Source organism: Gorilla gorilla, chromosome 20 (genome assembly GCF_029281585.2).
Source record: "Gorilla gorilla gorilla isolate KB3781 chromosome 20, NHGRI_mGorGor1-v2.1_pri, whole genome shotgun sequence".
In the NCBI taxonomy this organism is placed as follows: Eukaryota; Metazoa; Chordata; class Mammalia; order Primates; family Hominidae; genus Gorilla; species Gorilla gorilla.
In genome coordinates, this window is record NC_073244.2 from 27427508 (window position 1) to 27441302 (window position 13795).

Consider the following 13795-nt stretch of genomic DNA (forward strand, 5'->3'; position numbering starts at 1 on the left):
GGTAGAGATGGGGTTTCAGTATGTTGGCCAGACTGGTCTTGAACTCCTGACCTCATGATCCACCTGCCTTGGCCTCCCAAAGTGCTGGGATTACAGACGTGAGCCACCTTGCCGGCCTATTATGTTTTTAAATCAGGAAGTATAATGCCTTTGTTCTTTTTCATGGGTGTTTGGCTATAGTTTATAATCAAATTTTAAACAATATTTCTGTAAAAAAATGTGGTATTGGGATTTCTAGTTAGATTATATTGAATTTGTTTGCCACTGTAGTTTGTATTGACATCTTTGAAAAATTAATTTTTTTGGAACTTGAGCAAGAATATGTTGAAGGGTGTGTTTTATTTTTACGTAATTTTGGATTTTCCAGTTTTGCTTTTAATTCCTAGTTGCATTCAGTTTTGGTCAGAAAACACACAGTGTATAATTTTTGTCTGCCTAAATTTATTTGTTGTTGTTGTCATTGTTATTTTGATGCAGAATCTTACTCTGTCACCCAGTCTGGAATGCAGTAGCATGATTTTGGCCCACTGCAGCCTCAACCTTCTGGGGTCAAGTGATTGTTCCACCTCAGCCTCCTGAGTAGCTTGGACTACAGACATGCAGTACTATGCCTGGCTAATTTTTTGATTATTTGTAGAGACAGAGTCTCACTTTGCTGCCCAGTCTAGTCTCAAACTTCTGGCTCCAAATGATCCTCCTACCTTGGTCTCCCAAAGTGTTGGGATTATAGGTATGAGCCTCTTCACCCAGCCAGTATTCTTAAATTTAATAAGATTTGTTATGTGTCCTAACAGAATACACAAGGTGCAAATAAGAATGTTGTGTATTCTCTTGCTTTTGACTGAAAAGTTTTGTACATGTCTGTTAATCCTAGTTGGTCCGTGATGTGGTTTAGATGTTCATGTTCTTCAAATCTCATGCTGCAATGTAATCCTCACTGTTGGATGTGGAACCTGGTGGGAGATGTTTAGATCATGGGGCAAATTTCTCATGAATGGCTTTGTACTATCCCCTTGGTAATCAAAAAGTTTACACTCTGTTAATTCAGATGAGAGCTGCCTCATTAAAAGAACCTGGCCCCTTCACCTCACATTTGGTTCTGTCTTTTACTATGTGATATGTCCAGTTACTGTTGGCCTTCCACCATTGTGGAAGCTTACTGAAACCTTCCACCAGAGGCAGATGCCAGCACACACTTCTTGTACGGTCTGCCCAACCATGAACCAAACAAGCCTTTTTTATTTATAAATTATCCACTCTCAGGTATTCCTCTATGTGCAAAATAATATATTCTGTAATGTTGTCTAAGTTTTCTGTTTTCTTATTGATCTTTTCTCTGAATTTTCTATTTATTATTAAAAATGGGGTCTTGATGTCTACAATTATTATGTTGCTATGTATTTCTTGTTTCACTTTTGTCAATATTTGCTTTATGTATTTTGGAGCCCTAATGTTGTATATACATATACACATAAATAAATAGGCATAATAGTTTTAGGTTCCTGGTAAATTGACCCATTTTACTATTGTATAATATCAGTCTTTGTCTCATGCTAGTACTTGACTTAAAGCATATAATGTCTAATATAATTATGAGTGTCTTACTCAATTGTGGTTATATTTGCATGTAATAAAAAGTTTTTCCATTCTGTTACTTTCAGCTTATTTGACTCTATATTTTCCAGTTTGTTATTGGTATTAAATATTATTTTATGTTATGTCTCTATTAACAGATTTATATTTTGTTTTTCTTATTCTACAGAGGAAATTTAAGAGTTTTATGCACCATTATTTTGATAATAAATAATTTTATGTGTTGATATATTTAATAGAGTTTTTTATTTATATATGTTTTTATGATGCTGTTCAGCATCATTTTATTTTTTAACATAATGGACTCATTTAGCCTTTCTTTTTTATTTTGTATGCAGTGTCTCACTATGTTGCTCAGGCTGATCTTCAACTCCTAGTCTCAAGTAATCTGACTGCCTTGGCCTCTTAAAACTGTAGGATTTACAGGCATGAGCCACTGCCTGGCAACCATGTAGCAGTTTTTGTAGGACTGTGCTAGGGGTGATGAATACCCTCACCTTTTATTTTGAAAAGTCTTTATTTTTTATCTTGTTTTTGAAGTAAAGTAATTATAATTAGTAGTATAATTATTATATATTTTTATATACTTATATAATTATAAACATTTTCAAGTAGTATTGGTTAAGAATTTTTTATTACATCATAATTTGGAAAGTTCTCAGCTTTTTTAAATCTTCAAGTAACCTCTGTATTACTTTTTTTTGCTATATTATTCTATGATTTTTTTCATGAATATATTGTTCTTCTTGATGGTGTCCAATAAGTTTTACATTTCATGTTTTAATTTTCTTTTGCACTTTTATATTTTTGTGTTTTATATTTAAGGGTATTCCAGCTCACATTAGTTAATTGTGTTTGGATGTTTTAGTTTATATTATAATTGTGTATGAAAATATTTAACTCTGCAATTTATGACAGTGTGAAGCAAAATCAAATATGAATCAGCCATATGTCTATTGCTAATGTGTTTATGTTTGCTTGCCTGTATAAATATTATTTCTGTTTTCCTATAACTTGTGTATTTGTTGTGTAGTTTGGTTGTGAATGGTTGTTTAATCCTGTGTTGGTGAGTGGTCATAAAAATTCTTCTACTTTTATCATCTTATTTGTGAATCTATATTATTTCTGTGTGGGAGAAACACTTTTGAATTTTAAGATAATATAAAAACTATCATTACTCTGTATCTTTTTTAGGTATTTCTGTTTATTTTTACTTATCAAAAACATAAAATTTATAATAAAATATTTGTAAATATTCAATTTAGTGATCTTAATTATATTGACATTGTTTTGCAACATATCACCAAAATGTTTTTATCTTGCAAAGCTGAATCTGAATACACATTAAACAACTACCAATTTTTTCCATTTTGTAGCACTTTCCAAACACCACTCTGTTTTCCTTGTCTAAGGTTGTAACTGCTTTAAATATCTTATACAATCTCTGTCTTTCTGTGGCTGGCTCATTTTATTTGGCATAATGTCATCAAAACTTATCTTTACAGTTGTCAGAATATTTCCTGCTTTTTGAAAACTGAGGGATATTCCAGTATTTTGTTTTTTGTTTTTTTGAGGTGAAGTTTCACGCTGTCACCCAGGCTGGAGTACAGAGTGCAATGGCGTGATCTCGGCTCACTGCAGCCTCCACCTCCTGGGTTCAAGCAATTCTCCTGCCTCAGCCTCTCAAGTAGCTGAGATTACAGGCATGCGCCACCATGCCCGGCTCATTTTTGTATTTTTAGTGGAGGTGGGGTTTCACCATGTTGGACACGCTGGTCTCGAACTCCTGACCTCGTGTGATCCACCTGCCTTGGCCTCCCAAAGTGCTGGGATTACAGGTTTGAGCCACCGTACCCAGCCTATTCCAGTAATTTTATATTTCAAATTAAATCTGCTGGATGGTTTAATGACAGAAATTTGCATTGCTTTCACCCATTGGCTTTCAGTAACAATGCTGCAATAATTATGGGTAAGTAAATGACTCTTTATATGACATATACATTACGTATGTACTGCATTCTCTTATTAGTCTATGTTTTCAGCTTTATACTTATACCAAGTTGTTTTAATTTTGTAGCTTTGTACTGTGTTTGAAATCAGGAAGTGTAATGCCTCAAACATTTTTTTTTTTTGAAGATTGTTGGGTACTTTATTGTCTTTTGAGATTCCATATACTTCTGAGGTTGCTGTTTCTATTTCTTCAAAAATGCAATGAGAAGTTTTAAAAACATTGCCTTAAATCTGTAGATTACATTGAGCAGTATGAACATCTTTACGGTATTAATTATACCCTGATTCCATTTTTATCATAAAGAGTAATTTATAAAATTTTAGTTCTAAAAAATTTGTTAAGACTTCTTTTTTGTCCTAACAGGTTGTCTATCAAAAAGAATGTCGTATGAGCTATTGAGAAAGATGTATATCCTGATGTTACTGAGGAGTGTTCTCTATGCCTCTGTTAGAAGTAATTGTTTTATATTGCCTTAAAGTTACCTGTTCCCTTCTAATATTCTGTCTTGTTTTTTTATTATTATAGAAAGTAGGTATTGAAATATCCTACTATAAAAATTATATTGTACTCTGTGTTTCATCGATTCTGTCAATATTTGTTTTATATATTTGGAACCTTAATGTGAGATATACACATGCACACACACACACACACACACCCCACAAATGTATATAGAAATTTTTCAGAGGTTCTCAGTGAGTGAATCTATTATTGTTTAATGTCCTTCTTTGTCTCTTTGGAGTTTTGACTTTAAAGTACATTTTATAAAATATGACAGTTTTAACTTAAGATGTGTTGTGTAATATTACTTAGACCTCTTCTGCTCTCATTTGGTTAAAATTTGCATGGAATGTCTACTTCCATCTTGCCACTTTCAGTCTTTATCATTAGATTGCAACTGACTCTTGTAGAAAGGCAAGTTGAATCCTGGTTTTTAATTTTTTTTAATAAATCCCTTTATTGAAAGTATGTCTTTTAATTAAAAAGTTAATTTTATATATATTTAATTTTCTGAAACAGAAAGACTTACAAATGTTATTTTATTGTTTTAGTTGATTCTTGTATCTTTGTTCCCAATTTTCTCTCTCTTTTTCTTTGTGTCATTTTTATTTTTGTACTAATATGCTTTCACTTTTTAAAATTTTCTTTTATATCTCTATACAGATTTTTTTGTGGTACCTTGGGGTTTACATAAAATCTCTAAAAGATGCAACAGTATATTTAATTATGGTAAAAAATGAACTTTAGTTGTATACAAAAAATCTTTCTCATTATATCTGCCCTCAACTTTCTTATTGATGTTGCTAATTATATCTTTATGTTGTAAGTACATTAATGAGTGTTTATAATAATTAGTGTTTTTATTTTTCAACTTTTAGAGAATAACTAAAAATGTTTTCTGCACCATTATGATAATGCTAAGGAATTCTAATTTTGGATATGTGCATATCTTTCCCAGAAAGTTATGCATTTTTATATAATAATATGTTGTTTTCTTACATTATGTTATTTTCAGCATCTTTGATATATAGGGCATATGCAGTGCCAATACACTTTTTTTTTTTTTTTTTTTTTTTTTTTACTAATTTCAGGACTATTACAATATCACATAGTTCCCTTGTGGCTTGCAAAATTTTCATGACAAATTTACTAGTGATCTCATAAGACTATGCTTATAAATGACACATCACTTTTATCTTGCATCTTTGAGGATTTTCTACTTTGTGACTTGAAATTGCACTCATGCATGTGTTTGTTATAAATATCTTTGTGTGTATTCTAGTTTGTTGAGCTTCATTTTTACATCATTTTTTCTTATATTAAATTTTTTTTGTATTTTTCACCTCCACAATTTCTGTTTTTTGATATTTTTAATATTTTTGTTGTTATCCTCATTCTTCTAATTTTCAATAGTTGTCTGTGTTTCTATTTTCCTCACTGAATATTATTCAAGTTTTTCAAACTAATTTGTATATCTTTATTTTTAATGATAGCTTTCTGAAATTTTTATGTTTCTGATGGGGCTATGTTGCCCCAATATTTTTATACGTTGTAATCTTTCATTGAAATTTAGACATTAAAAACAAACCACCTGTAACAATCTTTATAATATGGCTTTGTCTTGGCATATCTGAAACCAATTGTCTTGGATAGAGATTCTGAGAGTTTCTCTAACATGTTCTTAGGATGTGTCTTGTCTGAAATGTTTTAGGTTTTTTTTAGTTAAAGGAGTTTGTTCATGTTTCTTCTTAATAGTCAGTAATCATTTGCTACAACTATTTCCTGCCTATAGTATTGCAGTCTCTTTGCTGCTGTAGCATTTACCTTTGATCTCAGCAGACTCAAACTGCCATTCCAATGTATACTATTTCTTTCAAGACAGAAACCAGTGTCTGGAAAAGTCCCTAGAAACCAGAAATAAAAATGTTTTTTGCCGCTATTTTTCTTGTCTTTTATAAAAGAAACCAAGAGTTGCCAATTTACTTCTAAAGCCACTGTGTTACATTGGGCAACCGAAAGAGCTGTGTTGTAAATGTAACAAATTTTTTTTTTCCTATGTGGCTCTTTGCATTATGCTCACCTGGGGCACTGCACACACTTAACTCATTTATAAATTTTCCACAAATGTATTTTGATCAGTATGTTTTTGTTACATTTAAATGTCTATGAAGGATTTAGGGCCTATGGTATTTTGCTGTGCCATCTTACTTAATGTAGTTTGTTTAGTTTTATATGTTACATTTGTAAACTAGCTTCATCTAAGTCCAGCAAGTGGAGTAATTTGTCATTTTTGTTTCTTTCAGTTATGTGTTCTCATTTTGACCAAGACCTTTGGCCAGAGCAGAATATAAAAGATTCTTTCCAAAAAGTGACACTGAAAAGATATGGAAAATGTAGACATGAGAATTTACCATTAAGAAAAGGCTGTGAAAGTATGGATGAGTGTAAGATGCACAAAGGAGGTTGTAATGGACTTAACCAATGTCTCACAGCTACCCAGAGCAAAATATTTCAATGTGATAAATATGTAAAAGTTGCTCATAAATTTTCAAATTCAAACAGACATGAGATAAGACATACTAAAAAGAAACCTTTCAAATGTAGAAAATGTGGCAAATCATTTCGCATGATTTCATGCCTAACTGAACATAGCAGAATTCATACTAGAGTAAATTTCTACAAATGTGAAGAATGTGGAAAAGCCTTTAACTGGTCCTCAACCCTTACTAAACATAAGAGAATTCATACGGGAGAGAAACCTTACAAATGTGAAGAATGTGGTAAAGCCTTTAACCAGTCCTCAAACCTTATTAAACATAAGAAAATTCATACTGGAGAGAAACCCTACAAATGTGAAGAATGTGGCAAAACTTTTAACCGATCCTCAACTCTTACTACCCATAAGATAATTCATACTGGAGAGAAACCCTACAAATGTAAAGAATGTGGTAAAGCTTTTAACCGATCTTCAACCCTTACTACCCATAGAAAAATTCATACTGGAGAGAAACCTTACAAATGTGAAGAATGTGGCAAAGCCTTTAAGCAGTCTTCAAACCTTACTACACATAAGATAATTCATACTGGAGAGAAACCCTACAAATGTAAAAAATGTGGAAAAGCCTTTAACCAGTCTGCACACCTTACTACACATGAGGTAATTCATACTGGAGAGAAACCCTACAAATGTGAAAAATGTGGAAAAGCCTTTAATCATTTCTCACACCTTACTACACATAAGATAATTCATACTGGAGAGAAACCTTACAAATGTAAAGAATGTGGTAAAGCTTTTAAACACTCTTCAACCCTTACTAAACATAAGATAATTCATACTGGAGAGAAGCCTTACAAATGTAAAGAATGTGGAAAAGCTTTTAGCCAATCCTCAAAACTTACTGAACATAAGAAAATTCATACTGGAGAGAAACCCTATGAATGTGAAAAATGTGGCAAAGCTTTTAACCAGTCCTCAAATCTTACTAGACATAAGAAAAGTCATACTGAAGAGAAACCTTACAAATGTGAAGAATGTGGCAAAGGTTTTAAATGGCCCTCAACCCTTACTATCCATAAGATAATTCATACTGGAGAGAAACCATACAAATGTGAAGAATGTGGCAAAGCTTTTAACCAATCCTCAAAACTTACCAAACACAAGAAAATTCATACTGGAGAGAAACCCTACACATGTGAAGAATGTGGCAAAGCCTTTAACCAGTCCTCAAACCTTACTAAACATAAGAGAATTCATACTGGAGAAAAACCTTACAAATGTGAAGAATGTGACAAAGCTTTTAAATGGTCCTCAGTCCTTACTAAACATAAGATAATTCATACCGGAGAAAAATTACAAATATGAAAATTATGGCAAAGCTTTTAACCAATTTACAAGTCTTACTAAACATAAGAAAATTTATACTGGAGAGAAACTACTAACCTGAAAGATGTGACAATAATTTTGACAACACCTCAGACTTATAAAAGTAATCATACTGGTGAGAAATTCTAAAAATGTGAAGAATATGGCAAAGTCTTTAAATGGTTGTCACACTTTATTTTAGGTAAGATAATTCATATTGGAACAAACTACAAGTGCGAACAATGTGGCAAAACTTAATTTATGCTCACACCTTATTGCACAGAAAAGAATTTTTAGTTGAGAAAAAGTACACAAATATAAAGAATGTGGAAAAGCCGTTAATATCTGCTCACATCTTACTCAGCACCAGAAAGTACTTAATAAAAGCATTATAAATTAAATTATTGTCAAAAGAGCATTCAGAAAATATAAGCCTTTAATGTGAAAAAGAGTAACCATTTTGAAGACAAACATTGCAAATTTAAAGAGGGTTGTAGTACCTTTATTTGTATCACAAATCTTACTGTACAGATTTTGTACTAGAGGAAACCCCTGAAGCAGTTGCTTAAACTTTGTTTAAAATCAGAGATTCTTTTTTTTTTTCTTTTTGAGATGGAGTTTCGCTCTTGTTACCAAGGCTGGAGTGCAATGGCACAATCTTGGCTCGCCAGAACCTCTGCCTCCCGGGTTCAAGCAATTCTCTTGCTTCAGCCTCCTGAGTAACTGGGATTACAGGCATGTGCCACCACGCCTGGATAATTTTGTATTTTTGGAAGAGACAGGGTTTCTCCATGTTGTTCAGGCTGGTCTCAAACTCCTGACCTCAGGTGATCCACCTGCCTCAGCCTGCCAAAGTTCGGGGATTACAGGCGTGAGCCACCACACCTGGCCAACATCAGAGAATTTATATTTGAGAAGAACCCTACAAATGTAACAAATTTTGAAAAACTTTTTCAAAAACTACAGCTTAAAAAGCAGCAGAGGATTCATACTAAAATATATTTTTGCAGATGCAGTAGATATAAAAATATATTTAATCCAAAGTTAAGTTTATGTAAATATCAGAGGATTCACAGTAGAAATATCTAAGGTGCTGGCACTTCAGACACCACACTAAATCAGAGTGCTGAGTATAGAAAATAATCCAAAACTAAATTTGGTGGATAAATTATTTGTATATAACTTTAAAAGAAGTAGAACTTTTTTGCAGAGTTTTAATTACAAAGTATACTTTTTTCCTTAAAAAAGTTAGGTTTTTTTGAAAAGCAAATAATCATGTCATTCAACTTTCAAATTACTTCATGCTCTTTCTTCTTCATTGCTATTATATTCACATGTGAAAGCGTGATCAGTGGTTGCTACATCAAAGATAGGAGATTTTTTTTTTCTTAGGTGGTCATTATTTATGACCTTTTCTATTAAAGAATAAGAACATTAGGCTGGGCACAGGGCTTATACGTATAATCCCAGCACTTTGGGAAGCTGAGACAGGCAGATCATGAGGTCAGGAGTTCGAGACCAGCCTGGCCAATATGGTGAAACCCCATCTACTAAAAACTACAAAAATTAGCTGTCCACTGTGGCACGCACCTGTAACCCCAGGTACTCGGGAAGCTGAGGCAGGAGAATCACTTGAACCCAAAAGGCAGAGGTTGCAGTGAGCTGAGGTCACGCCACTCCACACTAGCCTGGGCAACAAAGCAAGACTCCATCTCAAAAAAAAAAAAAAAAAAAAAAAAGAAGTACACTATTCTTACGTATGCTCCAGCCTGGGTGACAGGGCGAGACTCCATCTCAAAAACAAAAAAGCAGCGCACCAGCATGGCACATGTATACATATGTAACTAACCTGCACAATGTGCACATGTACCCTAAAACTTAAAGTATAATAAAAAAAAGAAAAAAAAAAACCATTGTACCACCAAAAAAAAAAAAAATAATAAGAACATTAAAACGTAAGATGCATGATGAAAATCTAAGTGGTGGGGCTCTTTGCGGTTAACATAATATTGAGTGATATATGAGGTGGTTGTTTAGAGTAATATTCTTCTGCATTATAGTAAATGTAAAACATTTTTAATTTTAGTTAAAATTACTAATATATTATTTTACTAATTATATTTCTATGTAATAAAATGCAGTACATTTTTTTTCAGACTACATGTAAACTTAGTTTTATAATTAAACTTTTTTAAACATATGATCATTGTGCATTCAATGATGTGTTGTGATGCCACTAAGTTTAACCTATCTACCTTACTCAAGAACGCAGTTAAAAGACGGTTACAGTGTGCAAGTTGGTAACATAATGAACTAACATCTCTTTTGCCAGTGGCTTCAAACTGCAAATAGGTTAAAGAATATTGTTCTTGTAGGTTAAATTTTTATTCTTTTTTTCTTACATGAACTTATTTTTAAAATTTTTTGTGAGTACATAGTATGTGTATATATTTATGCCATATATAGAATATTTTGATACAGGCATATAATATGTAACAATCACATCAGGGTAAGTGAAGTATCCATCACCTCCAGCATTACCCTTTGTATTACAAACCTATTCTACACATTTAGTTCTTTTGAAATGTGCAATTGTTATTGGTTACAGTAACCAATTTGCATGGAATGTCTACTTCCATCTGGCCACTTTGGCAAGTGGCAAGATTTTGGTCATGATTTTGTTTTATGGTCATAATAAGAATTGTATAGAAGTATTAATAAAATCCATACATTTCTGAATTCTGAATAAACATTTAAAAATTTGTTAATATTTTTCTTTAAACATGTGGTCTTACTGCCTGCAAACACATACAGACTCTTAATTTTTATTTACATAGAGGTAAATATACACATATATTACTCTAAAGATAAACCTTAAGGGTAAGAAAATTATAAAGTATGTGTGTTTTTGTGAATATGAATTTGTACCTATATTCAGAAGAAAAGAGCAATATTGGAACAAAACAAATCATCTTAATAAGGTAACTAATTGGCTGTGTGCAGTGGCTCACGCCTGTAATTCCATCACTTTGGGAGGCTGAGGCAGGTGGATCACCTGAGATGAGGAGTTCGAGACCAGCCTGACCAATATGGTGAAACCCCATCTCTACTAAAAATACAAAAATTACCTGGGTGTGGTGGTGTGCACCTCTAGTCCCAGTTACCCAGGAGGCTGAGACAGGAGAATTGCTTGAATCCAGGATCTGGAGGTTGCAGTGAACTGAGATTATGCCACTGCACTCCAGCCTGGGTGAAAGAGTAAGAGTCATCTCAAAAAAATAATAATAAGGTAACTAGTTTACTGGAAAACTGAATACCTCAAAAATGCTGAAAACAAATGTGTACTGTCTGCTTTGTGTTAAATTTATTACTGTAATATCTTATGGTTTATGGTTCAGAATCTTCCCATGCAAATATTTTGTTTTGACTTGCCTGGTACTCATGCTGGACCTATAATTTTCTTTTTTTATAATTTTTTTTATAGTTTCTGAGGCATTATTGTGTGAGCTTGTCAGGGATTATAATGCTTTTATAAAATTTAGTAGTGCATACAAAATAATATTTAGATGGAATTCCAAAATTAGTGTATCAAGTTATATTTTATTTTCTTAGAACATTTCATTTGTTCTTTTAGTTGGAGAACTCTATTTAAACCTGCTTTAGTTGTTGTTCTTTTCACTTTTTATAATTGAAATAACTATATTTATTTATTGAGCCAGTTTTTTTTTCAGGTAAGTACTAAGGATGCTTTGTAGGTCATGAGGATGTTTTTATATATAAATATAGCAAACAAACATGAGAGTGCTTGCTGTGTAACAGATGCTGCATAACAAGCTATAAATATTCCTGCTGAAGTTAGTTTGTAACTTCAAGTCAGAGATGGAAAATATCAATGGTGAAAAAATAATATTGATTTTTCATGTTAAGAAGACAGTTTTTCCAGGCTACAAAGCTAACTCTTGCTGAATTTGAAGAGAAATTCTTCTTCCTTTATTTTCTAAGTATCTTTTGTTTTATTATGTGTATTCCAGCTATGTATGCATCACAGCCCTTCTCCTTCTTTTTCTGTATGATATCTATGGTTTTCTCATTGTTGTCTTTATGCCATGTCATTTTACATTGTACTTTGTAGGTTTTGATGAGAAAGTTGGTATTTTTTTAATGTACTAAAAAATTAGTTTTAACTGGAGAGTTTGTCAATACAACTTTCAGATCAGTTAATTAAGATAAAAGGCATTCAGTATCCACATGTGAGAGGAATAAGTCAGTTAGTTTTCTTTTTTTCTGCTTGTAAAAGAAAAAAAATCTTACACAAAGTGTGGCAAATATTTGCTAAAAAATATATCTCAAAAATTAAATTTTTAAGAGAGCTAATGGTGAGTGAAATTTTTTAAATTTAATTTTCTATGATATAGCACAACTTAACGTTTCCGTGCAGAATCTTCTATTTTTAAGTGTGAATGTTAAAGTTTGTAAAATAATAAAATGACCTCTGGATTTAAAATTTGGAATAATATTTCTTTTTTATATTGATATTACAATTTGAAAAAATCTCAGTCTTATACAATTTTTTTAGTGGGTGAAGTTCAGTCTAGAGTTTCTATTCTTTGTCACATAACTGTAGCCAACTTATTGATCATTTTCTCTGGAAAACTTGGAGATCATGACAGCTTTTGGATTGAAACATATCCTATTAGTTTGCTCACAAACTTGTTTACTGTGTTCGAAGAGTGGCCAGTCATGAGACCAAAGCAACAACTGCCCTTTTAGTGTCTTTTATGCAGTTATTATCTGTAATAAATAAATATTTATTCTGTAAAACATGAATTTTGAAGTGTGTATACATTGTCAAATGTTTAATTCTAGGTAATTAATGCTTGACCTCACATAGTTAACATTTTTTGTGGTGAGAGCACGTGACATAGTCTTAGCACTTTTCAAAAACACAAATACATTATTAGGAACTATAGCCACCATGCTATAGAAAAAATCTTTTGAAATTATTTCTCCTATTCAAGTATAATTATGTATTTTTTGACTGACGTCTTTCCAAACCCCCCTTCTAAATACCTTGGTATCTGGTGGTCACCATTTTACTTTCTACTTCGATGACGTTTTTTTAGGATCCGTGTGTAAGTAAAATTATGAAATAATCTTTCTAGGCCGGGCGCGGTGGCTCACATCTCTAATCCCAGCTCTTTAGGAGGCCGAGGCGGGCAGATCACAAAGTCAGGAATTTGAGACCAGCCTGGCCAACGTGATGAAACCCCGTCTACTAAAAATACAAAAAGTAGCTGGGCATGGTGGCGGGCGCCTGTAGTCCCAGCTGAGGCAGGAGAATCGCTTAAACCTGGGAGGCGGAGGTTGCAATAAGCTGAGATTGCACCACTGCACTCCAGCCTGGGCGACAGAGCAAGACTCTGTCGCAAAAATAATAATAACCGATGTGCCTGGCTTATTTCAGGTAATGTAATCCATCTGACTGAAAATAATAGAATTTTCTTTTTTGAAGGTGACTTTTGCATGTGGATTTTTTATTCTGTAAATTTAATGAATTTATTAGTTTCTAGTAGTTCTTAGTAAAGTCTTAGGCTTTCCTATACTTAAGATTATGTCTTCTACAAATAGTAATAATTTAACTTTTTTTTCCAATCTGGATGCCTTTGATTTTATTCTCTAATTTCTCTGTCTTGGACATTTCGTACTATGTTTAGCAAGACTGAAGAAAGTGGGCATCCTTGTCTTGTTCTAACTTTCAGAGTAAAAGCTTACAACTTTTCCCTGTTTAGTATGCTGTTTCCTGTGCACTTTTGTTACATGTTTTTGTA

General features: G+C 32.6%; 1 protein-coding gene and 1 long non-coding RNA gene across 2 annotated transcripts in view; one reads left to right on the forward strand and one right to left on the reverse strand.

Moving 5' to 3' along the window:
• Nucleotides 1-10737, forward strand: part of LOC101137843 (zinc finger protein 85) — a 29756-nt gene extending 19019 nt beyond the window's left edge. The window contains 3 exon segments of the mRNA XM_055372298.2: nt 3968-4057; nt 6409-7954; nt 7956-10737. Of these exon segments, the coding sequence (XP_055228273.2) occupies nt 3968-4057; nt 6409-7954; nt 7956-8049 (1730 nt within the window). The 3' untranslated portion in view covers nt 8050-10737.
• Nucleotides 1-13795, reverse strand: part of LOC129528947 (uncharacterized) — a 46371-nt gene that overhangs the window by 22834 nt on the left and 9742 nt on the right. The gene's annotated exons all lie outside the window — the stretch shown is intronic.